Source organism: Lates calcarifer, linkage group LG23 (assembly GCF_001640805.2).
Source record: "Lates calcarifer isolate ASB-BC8 linkage group LG23, TLL_Latcal_v3, whole genome shotgun sequence".
NCBI lineage: Eukaryota > Metazoa > Chordata > Actinopteri > Centropomidae > Lates > Lates calcarifer.
The window spans coordinates 14,555,993-14,575,084 of NC_066855.1; the positions used below are offsets into that span (position 1 = coordinate 14,555,993).

The window sequence follows — 19,092 nt, forward strand, 5'->3', positions numbered from 1 at the left end:
AGCTGATGATACATCAAGTTTCTCTGATAGAAGCATTTTCTCAGCAAACCTATATGATTCACCTCTGATCTCTGATAGCTCATCATCACAGTATTCTATGGAGTGCTGACTCAGTAATTTCAGGGCTTTATATGAATCATCTGCTATCAGTTGAGCAGAGCTTGGGCGACTGTCCTCCTCCTGTGACACTGGGGTGTTCACACGAGATGTTTCCAAAAAGGAGGGCAAAGATTCTTCGGCAGTAAGCTCCTCCTCTTCCTGTTGGGCCTCATCATAATCAGTGAGTTCCTTAATTCCGCGGTCCCCTTTGTAGACATAAAGCTCAGGGTGTTTTTTGGTTTCCCTGATTATAACCTCAGTTGGCTCTGCTGTGCTGTGCCCCTTTTCAATATGAACCTCAATTATCCTTTCAACTTTGGGTTTGGATTTAACATCTCTGTCTAGAAATCTAGGAGTCAGCTCATCACCTTTGACAGAATCCTGGCTAGCCTTGTGCTCAAAAAGGCCTGCCAGTTCTTTAGATGGGTCCCTGCCTGACTGGAAAGCTTTCATGATATCTCTGACTGACATAGCTTCCTCTATCATCTCTGCGCCATCAGTCAGTTGGGGTTTATGATAGACCATTCTAGTGGTAGTAGTGATATGAGTTTCCTCTTTAAGACACATGCTTTTGTTCATCATGGAGTCCTCTTCTGGCATTTTCATCTGTAAGGTTTGGGTGGAACTTACTGAAGCTGCATCTGGCTCCATAGAAGGAAGGGCAGATGCAGCCTCCTCCATGAGCAAAGGCTCACAAGGATCATCAGGCTGCTCATAACTCCTAATGTGGACCACTTCAGTCCTGGTCTCAGTTACGCAGGGAGGGATGGGTGAATCTGTGAATAAAGGCTTAGGTCCTGTGCTCTCTGCACTCTGAGGAGCAGAGGGTGTCTTTTCACTCCTGGTCTCAAACCCGCTGTCTGACAGGGGACTTTTATCCTGCTCATGAGACAGGTCCTCGGGTGATTCCAGAATTGTCTCTGACCCCTGATATGACTCAGCAAGTTTGCTTAGGTCCTTCTCTGAAGGAGACCTGATCATGCCTGAGACTGGTGGAGGCATTTTGAGTTTGTGCTCTTGTATTGACATAGATGGTTTGAGAACACGTTTCTGTTTCTCTTCCCCTTCCCTTTTTGCCTCCTCCTCATACCTACATTTCAACTCTGCCATTTTGGAGAGAGAGTTAGCACCAATGTCATTTGTTAAAAAGTCTACTACTTTGGCCAAATCTAAGTCTTTGCTTGACATGGACTGGTGCTTGAGGAGGAGTGTGTTTTCATCAAAAGGAGGGTAATAGTCTGAGAGGGCATTTCTTTGTGCTTCCTCAATCTCATCTTTAGAAAATTCCTCCCATTCATCCTCTGAGGCTCTCTCTTTACCTGCAATGGCTTTACCTTCTCCCATTATATCCTTCTGTAATATCTCACTGACTTTAACTAAATCTTCTTTCACTTTCTCCACCAGAGTAAATGGCTCTTCATCCTCTAACTTGGTCTCTTTGGGAGTGCCAGTATGTGATGTTTGGACAGTTTTGGCTGCTGTCTGTGTATCTGTTTGTAGGATAGCTGACATTCTCATCAGATCCTCTTTCATGTCTGCTACATCTTTTAGTATCTCCTGGTTGGAGGCTGACGTTGGGTGGATGATAGGCGGTGTGATAAATGGGGGGGATTTCAACTGGGACTTAATTTTTGAAGCAGTAACACAGGAAGACAAAGAGGAAGACGATGAGGATGAGGCACGAGGGGAATCAGGCAGTGCCATTTTGAGAGACCCTGGCCCTGGTTTGACAGGAGCCTCTGGGATAACATTGACTAATGAGTACACAGGTACAGTCACAGTATTAGATGACACTGCCGTGCTGGAGGAAGCAGCTACAGATCTAAGAGAACCATAAGCAGAGCTTGCTGCTGCAGATCTACGTGAGGAGGACAGTGATTTAAGAGTGCCATAGCCTGAGACAGAACATGAGTCTATGGCCTCATTTATGGCTGCACTGACACCAGAGGTTGCTGCCTGGGTGGTGGCCTGGATCCTCTCCTGAAGGCTGCTACTCCTCTCAGAGAGAAGGCGAGAAGAAGGGGAGGATGGCGTGGAGGAGGAGGATGGATATTTAACAGGTGAGACTGATCCGTTCATCATGGACAATTCTGAAGAAGGAATGGTTGTCTGCCCAGTTGAGGAGAGAGATGAGAGGGATGATCTCCCTCCCCGGGATGAGAGTGTTGAATCTACAGAGGTTTTCAAAGAGGACAGGCTGGAGATGCTTTTAACAGAAGGAACATTAGGTGCTCCCTCTGTTACAACTGTGGACCCAAGGGCAGTTATAAAAGGCAAATTAGCATTGTACATGTAAGGTGTCTTAGGCGAAGCTGGAGCAGTTATAGGAGCTGATGACCTCTCTGGCACAGAACCATTGGGTACTGAGTGAAGTGGGGAAGTCCTTGACGTGTATGCTGAAGCAAGGTTCTTAATAGATGCTGGGTCTGTGGCAGGTTTACATGGGCTTCCAGAAGATACAAGGCTGGCAGACCCCTGGACAGGGTATTGACCCTGCTGGACAACGGTTTTAATGGGTGAAGGCATAGTCCTGTAAGACCTGATGGGAGATGAAGACACTATGTCACTAACTGATTTAACTGGGGAAGATAGGGTAGGTGCTGGTGGTGGAGCTCCCAGGGTGGCTTTGATAGCTGCAGGGCATGCAGGTGATGGGGAGGAGAGGGGCCAGGTAGATTTCAATGGAGAAGCAGCTGGTGAGCCTGCCGGTGAATCGGCAGAGGCGAGGGAACCCCCCACTCCGATGGGCCTTGTTTGGCCAGGGACGGTAATAGGAGCAGTCGACCATGGTGGGTAAGGTCTGGTTGGAAAGATAGGTTTGTGAGGGTAACCAGCAGGCAGTGTTCTTGCTGTTGTGCTTCGCTCAACTGCTGTTTCTTCAGATGAATTTGTAGAAATAATGGTGAAGAAAGAATGGAAAAAATAATGAAAAGAATGTGGAATAGTAAAGGTAACAGAAAATTATGTTGGGGAAGGGAATGAAAGAAAAAAATGTGAAAGAAGAAGAGATCAGAGGAGGAAGAGTTGGTCAGTGACGCAGTCCTGGTATTAAGGAAGGAATAACAGCAGTTTTATGAAGTGCTGAGATAAGACATCGACTGAAGATGGACAAAAACAAACAGTTGTGTTCCCGTGTGATTCTGGATTAGAAGATGGCTCAAAGAACAACAACAGCAACAACAAGACAATGAATAAACTGAACGAAGCACATTCAGCAGCAAAGTAAAATCCCAGAGACAATGGTATAGACTAACAACTGACAACAGAAAAATGGCAAGACAAATGCACCAGGAGTAACAAAAACAACTTCTCTCTTTGGACTTCAGATGTTCTAAAATATTGGTATGGATTCTGGCTCTAATTTCAATCCGCTTTTGAAAGTGCCTTTTATCTGTTTGGTTCCAAAAATTAAATAATGACAGATTTCCCAAATACAATTTGGACACTACAATACAATAGAGCCAAGGGCTGCAGAGGTTTCCATTTTCCGTTTATTTCACAACAAACAAAATATGACAAAATGTGTTTTCCAAGACTAAAGTTTTGGCCCATTTTGTCATGCACGATCGATAAGAATTGGTGATAAGCCAAAAGTGTGACAAACTGAAAAGACGCACCTGAAAGAAAGCCAAACTCAAGACCTCCTAACATGCAATTTTGTCCCACAAAAAGCTGCTACATCATCACAAAGCCAAAAAGAGCTTTAAACTCAGAAGGAACAAATGAAAAACAAATAAAATTTTACTTTGACCTCCTTCCAAAATGTGTATTAACATTGTGTTGGTAAGTCAAAGAAAAATTTTGATGTTGTTGCATTTTGATTTCTAAAACTCAGCAGTGGAAACAAACCCAGAAGAAGTACAACTCACAACGTGGGCAAGCACAGCACAAAAACTTAAAACCACTCATTGACCCATGCAAAAGTATGTACCATGTTGTAAACAAGCATGTGGACAGTGCAAGTTATGTAGGATGAGAAATATGCATTTATTACATTAAGTAAGTCACATCTATCTACATATTGATCACGCATTTTACAGGTTAATTAAAACTGTTAATACTGTGAACTAACTTCTCCACGAAAATTGGCATTGTTATGTTCATCAAAGGGTTTGTTAGTGAAAATGTCAAACTCACTCAGTGCAGGCTCGGCCAGATAGCTGTAGCGCTTACGTAAGGCTAGGGATGCAAAGGTATGACGTCGCTCTGGCTTTTCAGTCTGCAACAATAGCAAACAACACAAAATCCTATCAGTTCCTACATTGTGTAGTGCTGCCAAATGAGCAACATTTGGACCTTATAATGTCAAATTAAAACAAACCCAATAGCCAGCATCAGTTGCTATTACCATAAGAAAAGCTCATATGCAAGAGTTGCATAATACGGCAGCAAATTCTCCTATTTAGAGTATTCACTGCACTTCAGTCTAATAGTGCTGCTTACAGTAGGTGTTACCAAGCAAGACAAATTAGCTTGGGTTAATCATGATAAGGCTACAAACTCTAAATTCTAAGTGCATAATAATACAAAAAATCAATTTTAAGGTACTGTTAAATCTTGACTAAGTAAGTAATGTAAGAATATCTAGACTCTAAAGCCACTTATATCACATACTATAGAGCGCAAAGGATAAGTACTGGACATATGACAGATACCTTTTCATATCTACAAAATATCATGCAAAACTGAGCAGCTAAAGGTCGCTTTGAACAAGGAAAGCTTTAATTGCCCTTGTAGAAGCGGAAAGAATAAGGCTATGATGAGCAGAGCAGGGCCGCTATAGATCTAGCGCAGAGGACAGCACATGGTGGGGAGGGTGTGGTTTACCTCATCCTCGGCATCTGACTCCATTTCCTGGTTCCCAAGATGCATTGCAGAAACGGAGGGGATTAACATAACATGGAAAGCAGGGGGGGAAAGAAACATCAGGGTGTGAAAAAGGAGTGAGTGACAGAAGCTCCAACTCAGAAGAGAAGCCACTTTAGCAAACTCAGAAAATGAATAAACAAAAAAACAAAAACAAACAAACAAACACCAAGAAAAAAAGGAAAAAGTATAAAGCGCCAACACTCAGTAGCAAAAACAGCAAATGAACTCAAGCCACAAAAAGCCAGCCTAATAATCTAAAGAAGCCTTTTGCACAAAAGCCCTCAGCCAAAAGCATGTCATCCAAATCAAAAGTTAGGTAGGAACATAATGAAACAGCCAATGACAAGAATCCACTGCATAGATAACCGATATACACAGAGAGAAGCTTAAAACAGATAAAAGACACAGTGGCGGCAGTTTGGCCAAAGTCTTTCTCTGTCTTTCATCCATCAGTGTTATTGGGGCCGAGACTACCCTAACCATGAGTATGGTCATGAAGGTGACAACAGAGAATGGTGAGTACACGCTACCTTACCTTTTTCACTGCAGGAAGTGTGATGTTCAGGTTACACACAGCGGTCTGTGGAAGGCCTTTTGTGGTCTTACACTCTTTAAGGAAGGTGAGACGACCACAGGGCTCCTGGCTTGGGTCTCTCACCTGTAGAGATAACATTGCTTCTTTATGTACCTCATTCCTTTACAAGGTGGTAGTCACTGGTGATTAGTCGATCAATTAATAATTTCAGTAGTTTTTCAAGCAGAGACAGTGAAGAAAGGTTCTTTGGATTAAGCTTCTGAAGTGAGAAATGTCGCTACTTTTTGTTTTCTATCATTGTAAACTGAATATTTTGGGGTTTTTGTGACTTAAGTAAATAAGACATGTTGAAATGACAATTTCATAGCCTAATCAACTAATTGAGAAAAGAATCATAAAATTAATTGATAAGCCCTAATGTGATTAAGCTTCTGAAGTGAGAAATGTCGCTACTTTTTGTTTTCTATCATTGTAAACTGAATATTTTGGGGTTTTGTGACTTAAGTAAATAAGACATGTTGAAATGACAATTTCATAGCCTAATCAACTAATTGAGAAAAGAATCATAAAATTAATTGATAAGCCCTAATGTGAACTGTCTGACTGTATATTACATACTATTACATACTGCCATTTATAAAATGTTATGAAGTTATATTTTCAGGTCCTGCATAGTAGGGAATAGAAGCCCTTGTTGGTGGTACCCCAACAGGTGGCATTGATGTTGATGAGAATTATATTTAACACATTTTAATGCTGTTGGAAATTTGTTGGCACTGTGGTCAAAGAATTAGCTCCTATAAGATTAAACGTGCAGCATGTAGTATGTCTAAAAGCTTGATTTCCATAAGATGCCACTAGTGCCTCTAGTGACATTGGCTGAATAAAAAGTAATCAAACAACCCTATAACTATGTCATATTATACACAAGGTGTCCTGCTACTGTAGACCTAATTAGTCGCATTGGAGCCTGGTCTAGTTCACACACAGCAAAGATAGTTTTCACAACAGCAGGGCACCAAATGATGCAAGAGGATTGATTATGGATAACATGAAGATTATGGGTCGATCAATGACATGAGCAGTGACAAAGAAAACTAGGTCATACCCTGTGGAAGAGTAGGGCAGCAAAGGGAAATAAAGCTAAAACAGTCATGACGTCCCTTATTGTTCTCTGTTATGACAACCTAAGTGTTATTTTAGTGGCTTTCACTAAGTTTTGCCATGCACATTTATAGATCCAATGTCATGTTCTGCCTAGAGGAGGAGGTGTTGTAGGTGATGATAGAGTGCATATAGGAGTACCTTGACACAGAAGGGCAAACGGTTCTCCTTGAAGGCGTAGAAGTTAAGAACTAACTGTTGACCGGCTTTAGTCAGAGGAGCCAAATTTCCGTAGCAGTCCACATAGATGGGCCTGCCTTCCAGAACCTGAGAGAGCGCATTAACAAGGTGAGAACAACAATCATAGTCAGCAACAAAATGCAAGTTTAAATCAAAATTAGCATTTTTCCAAATATCCATTATGAGGGCTGGGTGCAGCGCACAGCTATAATGCAGTATTTGAGTTGTATGCTAGATATGCACCTGCATCTAACTGCCTCAATGTAGTAAATAAATAATAGAATAAAACTGTTAGTTGGAAATTAATTGTAAAAAGAAATGTAAAACTATATATTGGTGAAAAGCTTTTTATTTATTAAGTAATTTAAATTAATCTGTAATCTTGCATTTTGACAGGAATAGATAATGAACAGATAATAAACTGCACACAAATATGTATTTACCTCTATGTCTTTGCTCCTGGCCACCTCCTCAAAGTTCTCCTGCTGCTCCAAAGTCTTATCCACCTTGTCGTCCGTCATACAGAAACACCTCAGTCTGGACTCCACTGGGTCGTTCATCTTAGCAAACACCACAAACTTAGCCATGTAGGGCACACAGATCAGCTCCCTGTACAGCTGTGTGGCCAAACCCACCGTCTCTGGGATCTGGTGGCAGTCTGCTAACCAGAACCTGCACAAATGATGAATAAAATGAAAACAGTTCAGACAAAGAGATATAGTAGAACAGACAGACAAAAACATTGGCTTATCATTGAGTCTCACCTAGCAGAAACATTGGTGGTGAAGGAGACACAGTCGTTGACAAAAGTGAGAGGAGTTGTGCCTGTGATGTCTTCCCACTGTGCTGGGGATGTGCCACCTGGTAGACAGTCATACAAGTAACATCAAACATCATGAAGATTTTCTTTATATGACTGGTGCTATATGACTGGCTGTACTAAAATAATGTATATCCCACACAAGGGTCCACTTTCCAAAAATGTCCTCACTCTCAAGCTCTAAAACTTAAATATGTCTGCAGAAGTGTACTAACAGACTCATACACACACCTGTAATGCTACAGAGAAGGCGGAGGCAGGGAGTACAGTCTCCTTTGTAGCCATTGGTAAGCCCCTCCCCTGAGAGGGGCGGGACTGGGATTGTCATGGTGATAGGTTTGTGGAACTTCCGTCTCCTGGGCTCCACCGTAACAATGGGACTGAAGGTTGCTCGGTTACCAAGGATTTTCTTCACAGTCTCATCAGGTACTGGCTGGGCCTGGGAAACAAGAGACAACATCAATGAGTGATGGGTGTTTATGTTAATTACTAACAATACTACAACTACTACTGCTGTTTGTGCTCTACTCAAACTGTCCAGAACTGCTTGTGGTGTTATAGCTACTTCTATACTGAAACTACTGCCTACACTACTGCTATTAATGCTAATGATACTACAACTACCAACTACTACTGACAGAAATGCTAATTATATAATTTAATATAATATATATTATTAAATAGACATGGAAACAACAGATGTTACTTTATATCCCTCAACTCACCTGCAGTCCAACCTTGATCTTCTTGGTTAATGCCCCCTCAGGAAAGGAGGCCTGAACCAATGGGACACTGCGGCTGCACAGAGTCCCGCCCTCTGGTCCCATCTGATTGGTCTCTTGTCTGATCCGAGACACTACAGCAAAGTACTGTGGGAAGTCCTTGGTGATGATTCGGCAGATCCTCTTCCTTTCCAGCTCCTCAGGACTGTCCAGTTCTTCAGCGGAAGAAAATACATTATAAAGTTTTCTTCAACATCTCAAATGTTACTCAACACCAGTGGGGTGCGGTGACTTTTACAAAGCTGAAGAACCAACTACACCCCCTCAAACCTGACCTAGAATTTAAAAGTGAACTGATTTAAGCCGCATATTGTGTTTTAAGTTTTCTCAACACCATTATCTTTAGCTTTCACCCACCGTCAGCGGCTCACGTAACAGAATTTTAAGCTTGGTGAGTAGAGGATTTCTTGCCAAAATGCACTTTGGGAGGTATGTTTAACTTCTCCCTTTTAAACTTTTATGTACACAAGCTTATACCTTTGACTTTTTACAAAAGGACCAGATATTTTGTAATGCAGGTGTTAATTTTTTGGACTGATGATTGAACCGGGAGAGTTTCATCCCAGTCCAAACCATAGAAGTGCTCCAACTGTTAACAATATTACATCTTTTATGGGAGAAATGAATGGGACTTTTACTTCTGGAAACACAGGTGCCCATATAGGTGCAGCTATATTATGAATAATAAATCACACCAATCAAATGTTTTCTGAACCCAGAGTTACAGATCAGGTTGTAGTCCTACCACCACATTACTTTTAGCAATGATGTATTACAGGTATCTTTATAATCTTTAATTAATTCATTGTCTTACACTAGCATAACATTAAAAACATGCAAACATGCTCTATGAATTGGTATTATTAATTGTGAAATACTGGGCCTAAAAACAATAAAAAAGGAGAATGAACACTAAACTCTAATGGTTTGCTATGGTAACTATAACATCAGACACTGTGCAATTATTTGCTCATATTAATATATACATCTAAATGTAGCAGAATTTTACAAGAGTGAAATATCTGTTAAGACACTGTTGGTGGTGCATCAGTTATTGGTACAATGAGAATGAAGGGCTGAAGACAATACAGTATGTACCTGTTTTCTCTACAAATCAAAACTTACGCCATTAGAATAATTTGAAAGATTATAAATCACAAAAAATCCTACACATAGGAACTTTTAACAACACTGTAAGTCCCAGGATGACAAGCCTTTCAATATCTGCCACTATAAGACAAGATTTTGACCGAATAATTGGGCAGAGAAAAACAGTCTTTACCTTCATCCATCCCATTCAGGAGCTGATTGAGGTCATCAGTCTTACAGTCGTACAGATGCTCCTTCCAGTTTTCTCCATTCTCACTGCGCAGCAGGATCAGCTCTCTCTCCTGGCCCCGCATTGAGCCAAAATGAGGGATCTCCACTATCACAGGCCTGGTGAGGTACACGTTATGGAGATATGGTTAGTAACATGTAAACCAAAACAAAATAGTTCTACTTAACCTTGTGTGTTAAGAATCTGACCTGAGCAGGTAAGAGAACAGTTTAGTTCTTCCTCAAAGCAATGGTTGTGGGAATTTTGTGAAAATGAATAGTCCAACAAGAGGTTGACTAATGCAAATTTAAATCTGAGATAATGAAATAAAAGTGGCATTAATTCTGTTCTTAAATTCTACAAATAAAGACAAATGTTTATCAAGAACATTGACGGATGCAGGGTGTGAATGAACTGTGGTTCTGCAGGTGACAGTGTTGCTTCATAATGAAAGCTGTGGCAGTGCTGCAGTTTGATGGGAGTGCATGTCATGGCCTGGCATGACGTGACAAGACGAATGAAATGGACTGAGTGAGAGGAGAAAGCTGCACAGCTCTTACTTAAACAAGGCATGATAGCAACACAAGAGAGAAGGATGAACATACTCTAGCCTGAGGACTGTTTGTTGTTGGGGTCGCTCAGAGTAGAATAGAACAGAATAAAATGCAGACTGTGGAGGTATCAGAGGAACTATATTCGTTGATCATCACTTTGGGAAATGCTCTAAAAAAAAGACACTTAAAAAAAGAGACTTGCGTGATGAGTGATGGGTTCCTATATGAACACAAAGTGTACTATTTTCTGTACCTCACCTGTAAATGTTTGTATAAACAGTAATCTCTCACTCTCACTGAGAACTTTATCAGGAACACCACACACTGAACAAATAAGGCCACACATCCCACATCCCAAAGGTGTTCTCTTGGATACAGATCAGGGGCATGTTCAGCCCTGACAAAACATATATTTAAATGGAAACAGTAGCACATTGAGCATGACAAAACTTTTTCAATACAGCTTGTTCGCATGCTGCTGCTGATTGCATAACACCTCTGAGACACCACCAATAGAAGAAAAACATACCCCAAAGCCTCTGCTAGATGACATCAGTTTTTACTTTCATAAATTAAATTTGAGCAATGAAGGAATGACCAGGAACTGCTAAAGACCAAGTGATCTGCCTACATGAAGCAGACAATGAGACACAATCCCACATCTCTTGCCAACTCTTAACATTTTGTGGCTGAAATTCCACTTTTACAATTCCATGTGTTTTAGATTTTTGTTAAAGGATGCCTTTCCTCTGATTACAATGCAAGAAATCCTGGATAGAACTGAATAATTTCTACATTCACAAAGTCTACCTTCACTGGCAACCATTAAAAACCCAAACAATAATGGCAGTAGCGCTTGACAACACGACACAAATCAAACCAAATTTAATCAAAATTCCATGAAGTTAACAAAACATAATTAGTCCACTATTTTGGCGACAGTTTCAGTTTTTAAATTGTATGTGACATTGTATAAACACCTGTCCAACCTGCCATGAAACCCTGAGGTCTACCCTGTGTAAGTGAATGTAACATACCATACACCAATGGCTCTGGAAATTAATTACACAAAAAATACTGTGGGATGACATAAAACTGATCTTAAAGGTGAACAGCAGTCATGGGAAGCAGGATGATGCTTGGCTTGAGGAGGAAAAGGCTCATGCCCAACAAGCGCAGTCCAGTCCACACAGCCAATCAAAACCTTTACTTTCAGTGACATCAGAAGCCCACTGAAAGCCTCTGAAATAAAACATACAATGGTCTCTAAATGAAAGTGGCTGGAAAGTAACTGTAATGGATTTAAAGCTATACTTTGTAGTTTTAGGAAGAATTTTACAATCTCAAATATAAAATCTATATTCTATGTCTCTCCCTGAGGCTAAAATAAATCCACTTTGCTGTGGTGGACCCATCCTCCAGCTAATTTTAGATACAAATAAGCATATTCCCAGACTTATTGTTAGTTGTCCTCCCTTCAAAATGATCAGAAAGCATGTGAGAATCATCAATATGTCATTGATTTCTTCCCAAAACTACATGCCAATCATATAATATTAATGCTATATCCTAACAAAACTCAAAGTCAACAGAGATGGGTAAAATAATCACATCCATCAGCATGAATCAGCCTCAGTCATGTCGTTTCCTTGGAGGAGGTGGGAGGTACAAGAGGGAGAGGAGCAGGAGGGGAGGTGGGGGAATGCTATGTTTGGTTCCTACCCAACAAATCTAGTTCCTCTGGGTCCCAGCTGTAGCACTGGACTAACCAGGCTCTCGCCTTCATTAAGGGCTGGCAGCTTTCTGGGAAGATGTAGTTTACTGTGTCCGCAAAAATAATGAAACACACATATACACAAAACACACACTCACAAAGTCAGTAAAAGCACACACCACCGACTTCCTGTTTTAAATCAGTAATATGATGATTCCTACGACTTCTTTCCAGGACTCTTTAGTGACATCAGTAACGGCAACTTTCACGTATACAGAGGTAGAGGTAGGTGTTATCACACCATGGCAACTGAGAATTCCTGATTCTGATTGACTGGCAGGAGTGGATTTATTTTTAGTAACAGCACAAAATAGCCACTTTCATTACATGTGGCTTTTTAATAGCAAGCAACCACGGTATAGGCAATATATTGTTGTCTACTTTGGTTCTCAGCCCCCATGTTATTAATTACGATAATTTCTTGCCAGTTTCCTGGCAGGAGTGGGTGGTGATGGTCTCTTGCCAAGAGCTTCAACAACCGTGTTTAAAGTACAAGAGATACCAGGGCAGTCCGGACGTGAGTCGCTATCGGAAAGTGACAAGATGGACTAGCAGGTTAACATGATAACTTCAGTTGAATAAAAGATGCGAATAGAACCAGAGGCAAAACAATGGCATTGTTTTCCACTGCTGGAGACAGGTCTTGAGTGAAGGAATGATGTTTGAAGCTTAACTTGCAAAGTTTCTTCTAGACTGGTAAGTGAACAGGTGCTAATGCTAATGTTGGCTATGTAGCAATAGCAAAACTTACAAATAGCTCCTTTTATGTAAATGTAAAGACTCTAATGTAACAAGTATTTTCAGAGCAAGTTTGGAAATATCTTCATCAAACATGTTTGAATGTGTTTTGCTGTATTTCAATTATAATATATACAGCTAATCAAAGACTTTCGATTCACTTCAGTTTCTTTTGTTCTTAACACTTTCCAACATGAAGTAGAATGTATAACAAATCATGATCACATATTTACTTTCTTTTTTTTACATTTCTACACAGTTTACATCAAATAGTTATGTTGCCTTTACTTTGTCAAAGGGAAACACAGCTGGACAACTTGCTTGAGGGTGAGCACACTGTAACAATTACACTTAAACTGCAAATTAAACTGCAGGTATTCCACCTCAACATGCACATACACACATTCACACTTTCAAATATAAACGCAGATGGTTGGAAATGACGATGGCAAGAAGCAGAAGGAGGGAGATGTCAAGTCACTGAACTCAAGTGCAAAAGAATAAGCAATTAAGCAAACAGCAACAACAACATTGGTGAGCTTAAAAAAATGCTGTAAAAAGTCTTACCCGAGGAACTGAGCTCCTGCCGGACCGACCTCAACCAGTCGGCTTGCTAGGCCTTCTCCTTCCACCATCGGAGGAGGCGATGCTAGTTTGTGCCTCTTGACCAGTCGACAGGTGATCCTGGTGGGTGCTGTGCATTTTCGTGGTGGGATGATGATGCGCATGCCATTGTGACGACTTCCTCTCATGGAGCCGCCCCTGGCGTCAACCATGAAGCTGACGAGGAACCTGAGCAAAAAAGGAAGAAAAAGGAGGAGAGGAGGAAGAGACAAGGAGTGATAGGAGATGGAGAGAGAGAAACAGAGAGTGCAAAGGCACAGTGAAAGAAAGAAGCATGTGGGGAGAAAATGAGATATCCAGAGAGGGAGAGAGAGAAGGACATAGAGAAGGATTGGGATAAGAAATAAAATATATAGTTATTAGTTTAAAAGCTGTATTGATGAAGAGAGAGGAGCTTTAGTTGAGGTGATCGCTTCCCATGCTGTGATCCTCAAAACACACACAGTGTGAGCACAAGAGAAGAGAGATAAAGAAAGAAGGAAGAAGAGATACAGTATGTGAAGGAGTTTTCTGTGTTGGCTATGACTGCGGTGGCATGAGTTGGAAAAAATACACAACAACAACTTTGTCAAGCAGATGTCACAATTTTTCTACATCCACTTCGAAGGAAATGGATATTCTTAAATAAATGTTATTCCATAATTCAGTAAACCTATAAAAAATAGATTAAATGCTTTATTATTTTGTGTGGATGACATATGAATTACACAGCCAAGATGCCAACACAGGAGCCTCCAGTATTTCCTGTATTTTACCCATATTAGAAGGTAACGTAAATCTGTTTGTAACTCATCTTTAATGCAAAGCAGGAAATCACATAACTCACACACACAGATTCACACCATGCAATCTGGTAACTGAGATGTGATGTTAGTTTGTATGTAGGTGCTGAGCAAAGAGTGCCTGAATTCTTCCTTTAAAAAGTCTGACTAAGTCTAGAGCAAAAATAAAGATTCACTCACAGACTATAAGACACACAAACTGAAACTTAATGTGACCTGTTGCAATATTTTCATCCAGAACAGGTATGTTTTTAACTGGCTGCTTATTCGTGACTGTTTGAATCCATTTTAACTGATCTGTAAAAGAATAGAAATTGCTGGTGGAAAGTGTAAAAACATTCAGGTCCAAATGTCATTCTGCCAGATCTTGCAACATAAATTCATTCAGATCAGTTAGAGACTCACGAAAGATTTCAGAATAAACACAAAAACTGTAACAACACGGGTCATGTGTGAGGAGGGCAAACACCGATGTTATGAGTGAACAGAGAGGGGAGGGTGCGATGTCACCAAGAACAAGGAAGTGGTGGCGATAAAAAAAAAAGAGGGCAACCAATCACAGTCAATCACCTGCTGTCGTACTGCGGGAGCGGAGAGGAAAAACTGCAGGATGGACGACAAAGCAACGCAGGAGTGACAGGTCAACAACAGAGCTTTGTCATTGAAAATACCAGAGAAGATGATTACCTAGGAGTCCTTTAAAAGAGTAGTTTAACATTTTGGGAAAGACCCTTTGGCAGAGAGTTAAGAGAAAAGGAAATTGATGCCACTCTCATTTCTGTACACTAAATGTAAGGCTAAAACCAGCAGCTGATTAGCTTAGCTTAGCATCAAGGCTGCTGAACTTAATTAGTGAGCTGGCAGTTTCCCCTTGTTTCCCCTTGTCTTTGTGCTAAGCTAAGCTAACTGGCTCCTGGCTGTAGCTTCATTTCCTTATTTACCAGGCAGACATGAATGTGGTATCAATCTTCTCGTCAAAATCTCTGCCTTTTGCTTTAAGTTGAAGCTTCTTCATTTCCACAATTAGGTGAGCTACAGATGGGTCGGCTGCTGCAAGGCTAATAATTTACCTGACCTTTAGCATCAGATAAGCACAGGTCAGATTTTTGGATTTGGTTATACTGAGAGAGAAACTAAAGTCAGTTTTCTCTCGCTCTCTCACTAGCAGTAGTCTTGAGCGGCATCTAAGAACATACAGTGCTGTGCAAAGGTTTTAGGCACTTAAGATGTTTAGATTCTTCTCTTCAGTGACAAGAAGACTAAACAGTCCTGCAACTCACTTTTTAGTACCTAAAACTTTTGCCCAGTACTCATGTTTTTACCATTTTGTCATCATGGAAGTGTAACTTTTGCAAACAGATAAGCTTTACAATCTGAAAGGAACAGACAATCAGAGAGGGTGAAGAGAAACTGCCACAGGTAGGAGCTGTTTTCTCGAGGGGAAACAAAATGAGAAAGAGAGAATCAGCAGATCGACAGATGTAGAATAGAAAACAGGAAGGTGGAAACAAAGACAAACACTTGTCTTGTATCCATCCTACCTCCTTTTTATCTAAAAGCTGAAACATTGTTGACACAGACATAGTTTTTTTCATCCACGCATCCTTTCAGATACGCTTACCCAGAGTGTATAGGTGAAGACACGAGGTTGACATTATCCAGTGCATCTGCTGTCCAGCTGTACCTCCTCAGAGATTCACTGTCAAAGTCCTTAGCCACTGCCAAATGCTGTAGGGGAGACAACAAAGGTTGTTGTAAAGGTATAAAAAGCATGTGTGAGTGCACAAGTGTTTTTTGAGGGAATCCTGTGTGTGCACAAGAAGATGGTGACAGAATGATACTCCAACATGTGAAGAAACACCAAAAAGATTTTTTCAAGAAGTCATGCACTTAAATTAAATGTCAAAATGTTACATCCCACAAATCCATCTTCTAAATTTTCCAGATGGCAGAAATTAAAATCCATGATGAGCACACAAATAATGACACATAATTCTTGTAGAAGTTAAAGTTTTTAGCTTTAAAGGTTTTGTGGCCTTGTCTTTTTAGCAAACAGGTCGCTGTGTTTCCCATTAAGGACTAACAATGATCTATGATATATAATTAGAGAGCATCCCAGTTACTGTATGGCTCATTTCAAATTACACCTCTAGTGGGGATGGAGGGCTTCACCACTAGTACAATTCGGCAGGATTTATGGCTGAGTCATAAAATTATTTCTGCACTTAGGAGACTGCAGCAGCCATCAAAAGTTTGAAAAAAAAAAAACCATCATAAAAATGACACTAAGACATGGACTATTAAAAACATGTTAATGAAATTCAGGATGTCAGCAAAGAAAGCAAAACATAAACAGGATAATCATCTTTCAAAAGAAAAATCACTGCTTTGAAGATGTAATGAAAGACAGGAACCAACATCAGATGCCACAAAAGAAGGAAAGAAAGAAAAAAAGAAGCACTGCAATGTTCACAGCAGATAGATACAATCACTGTATGATCACATTTGTTGTTTTGACATGGTCATGCATCATCATCACATAGAGGCAATATTTCCATTCCAGACTGGGCTCTGATATGTTAACAGAGACACAGTTTGCTGACACGAGGAGAATAATAAAATAACCACTCTACAAAAAATCTTAGGTCAAACACTTTCAAGTATTTTTTTAAACAGTCTGTTTACAAAGTAAAGTTTTACTGAGTAAAGAGTACTTGTATATTGACCAAATGTATTCCACACTAATTGCACTGTGGGATCACATAGAGTGGAACATACAGGACATTTACATGCACAATAATATTCCACTATACTACTATAATATACTAAAATATTGTTCATATTCAGAATCTGGTACAAGTCATGTAAACAACATAATCCATTTGGATATTCCAAATTTGTCCTTTGTCCCAATTTAGCATTTTCCAATTAAAACGTGTAACGTATACCAATATCATTCTGGTTTTAAGGATCAATCTTTAGACATGTATACAGCACATTTGGAACATGCATCTCAACTGAGGTTTTTATGGTGGTTTGCAACACACGGCCTCTTGCTTGTTTACCATAAGGAGAAAAACATTTGTGAAAAGAACTGGATGTTTTAAAAAGTTAGAAAGGGTGTACCTGTAGGGCATATCTCATGTTTTACGTCAATTGTAGTATGTAGAAGTAATTGGAGTATGCCAGGCTTTATATAAAGGGGATTATTAGTGGAATATCATTTTCATTAGCCATGTAAACAGCTTAGTAGAGATATTTTGTGCATGCACAAATGAGATGGAAAAGGAAATATCAGCCCACTGTATTACAATGTTTGAAAAATGATGAACATATACAGTACATGCTCTGATATGAGATAAGCATGGTAACAAGTGAACATAACTGAACTGGAAAACAATATGATAATAAATATAATGAATGATAACAAACTCTGACAGACATATTCTCACATGCACTGATGGACGGAGTGCATGATGACTTCTACCTTATTGTGTTGCTCTACAATGAAAGACTTTTCCTTACAGAGGATCTGGAGCAGCACGAGAGGAGACAAGTTGTTTTTTTAGCAGCTGCTACATTCACATATCATATAATCATGCTACTCTGAGGCTTTCTTTCAAATTACAGCACAGTGTGTCTCACTGTTGTTCAACTGGTTGTTATACATTTGCAAAAAAATGTCACGCATAGCAGAGCATGTCCAAACTCCTTTTAACAACAGTTCATGTTTAGAAACACAACTCAGACACATACTTAGACCAAACAAAGTTCACTGTCTCATTGCTTTTAAACTGGGAAATGCTCAATATATTTATCCCTTAGAGGCACTAATGATCAACTTTAAAGGGGGACTCCACTCTGTCTTCTATGACTCTGGAGGAGAAGTCTATCACCCTGGTGATCATCAGGGCTCTCTGGGCTTGGGTGCATGGATCTTCACAGAAAGACATTTACCAGTTAGGAGGGTGTAATCAAAGATGCTACTAGTTGCATTGAGAACCTGAGACACTAAAATGTTTTCTGCTAGAAAAATTATTCAAATAGTTACTCTGTTAATTGACTAATTGATTAATCAACTTACTGCAGCTCTTTATTCTAGTAAATAAAAATAAATAAATAAATAAAACACAGAAATAAACTTGGGTTTTTTATTATCAACAATACTGACATTTTTCAAAAAATACCAGCCCTGTCCACACAAACGGCTAAACTTATCTTGTGCTTCTAATTCTGGGCACATCTCTATCTGTCTGAGAGGCAAACCAGGTGATCCAGTGACCCATATTTGGTGCTAATACAGTTTAAGTAACTGAGGTGCATCTCAGTCACTATCTATGCAAGCAACTCCAGCTGCTACATTTTAAATCTTAAACTGATAATGTATATCCAAAGATACTTATAAACTGAGAATATACATATATATCCTGTCATTTATAGTAAAAAATAATGTATTTGTAATGTCACTTGTGTTAAGTCCACTGATGGGGGATTTGGTGGTAAAAGAGTCACGTTGTCTTTTGGATCGTTTCACCTGAATTACTCTGTTACCTTAAGTGCCATTTTGCTGCATCCTTTAAGTAAGTGGGCCATCACAGTAATCCTTCTTAGATAGCAGTGCTAACCACTAATCTCATTTCCTCTTTCAGTAAAATGTAACGGGATTGGTCGTCTTTATGTCAGCACCAACTCAGGTGTAAGAGGATTGGTGAACAGCCTGGCACAGCACCAAGACAGCTCGGCACATTTTGGAGACAGAACTGTGTCTCTTGTGAAGTTAATGACCTGCAGATTACTGACTGAGACAGAGAGAGAAATACAGACACAGAGAGACAAAAAGAAACAAAGCGCAG

At 40.0% G+C, this 19,092-nt stretch overlaps 1 protein-coding gene across 1 annotated transcript in view; it reads right to left on the reverse strand.

Moving 5' to 3' along the window:
• LOC108894801 (ankyrin-3-like) overlaps positions 1 to 19,092 on the reverse strand; it is a 108,675-nt gene that overhangs the window by 21,620 nt on the left and 67,963 nt on the right. Inside the window, 12 exon segments of the mRNA XM_051066325.1 lie at positions 1 to 2,975; positions 4,237 to 4,318; positions 4,927 to 4,953; positions 5,504 to 5,626; positions 6,809 to 6,934; positions 7,291 to 7,519; positions 7,612 to 7,708; positions 7,899 to 8,106; positions 8,393 to 8,604; positions 9,732 to 9,886; positions 13,401 to 13,625; positions 15,861 to 15,967. Of these exon segments, the coding sequence (XP_050922282.1) occupies positions 1 to 2,975; positions 4,237 to 4,318; positions 4,927 to 4,953; positions 5,504 to 5,626; positions 6,809 to 6,934; positions 7,291 to 7,519; positions 7,612 to 7,708; positions 7,899 to 8,106; positions 8,393 to 8,604; positions 9,732 to 9,886; positions 13,401 to 13,625; positions 15,861 to 15,967 (4,566 nt within the window).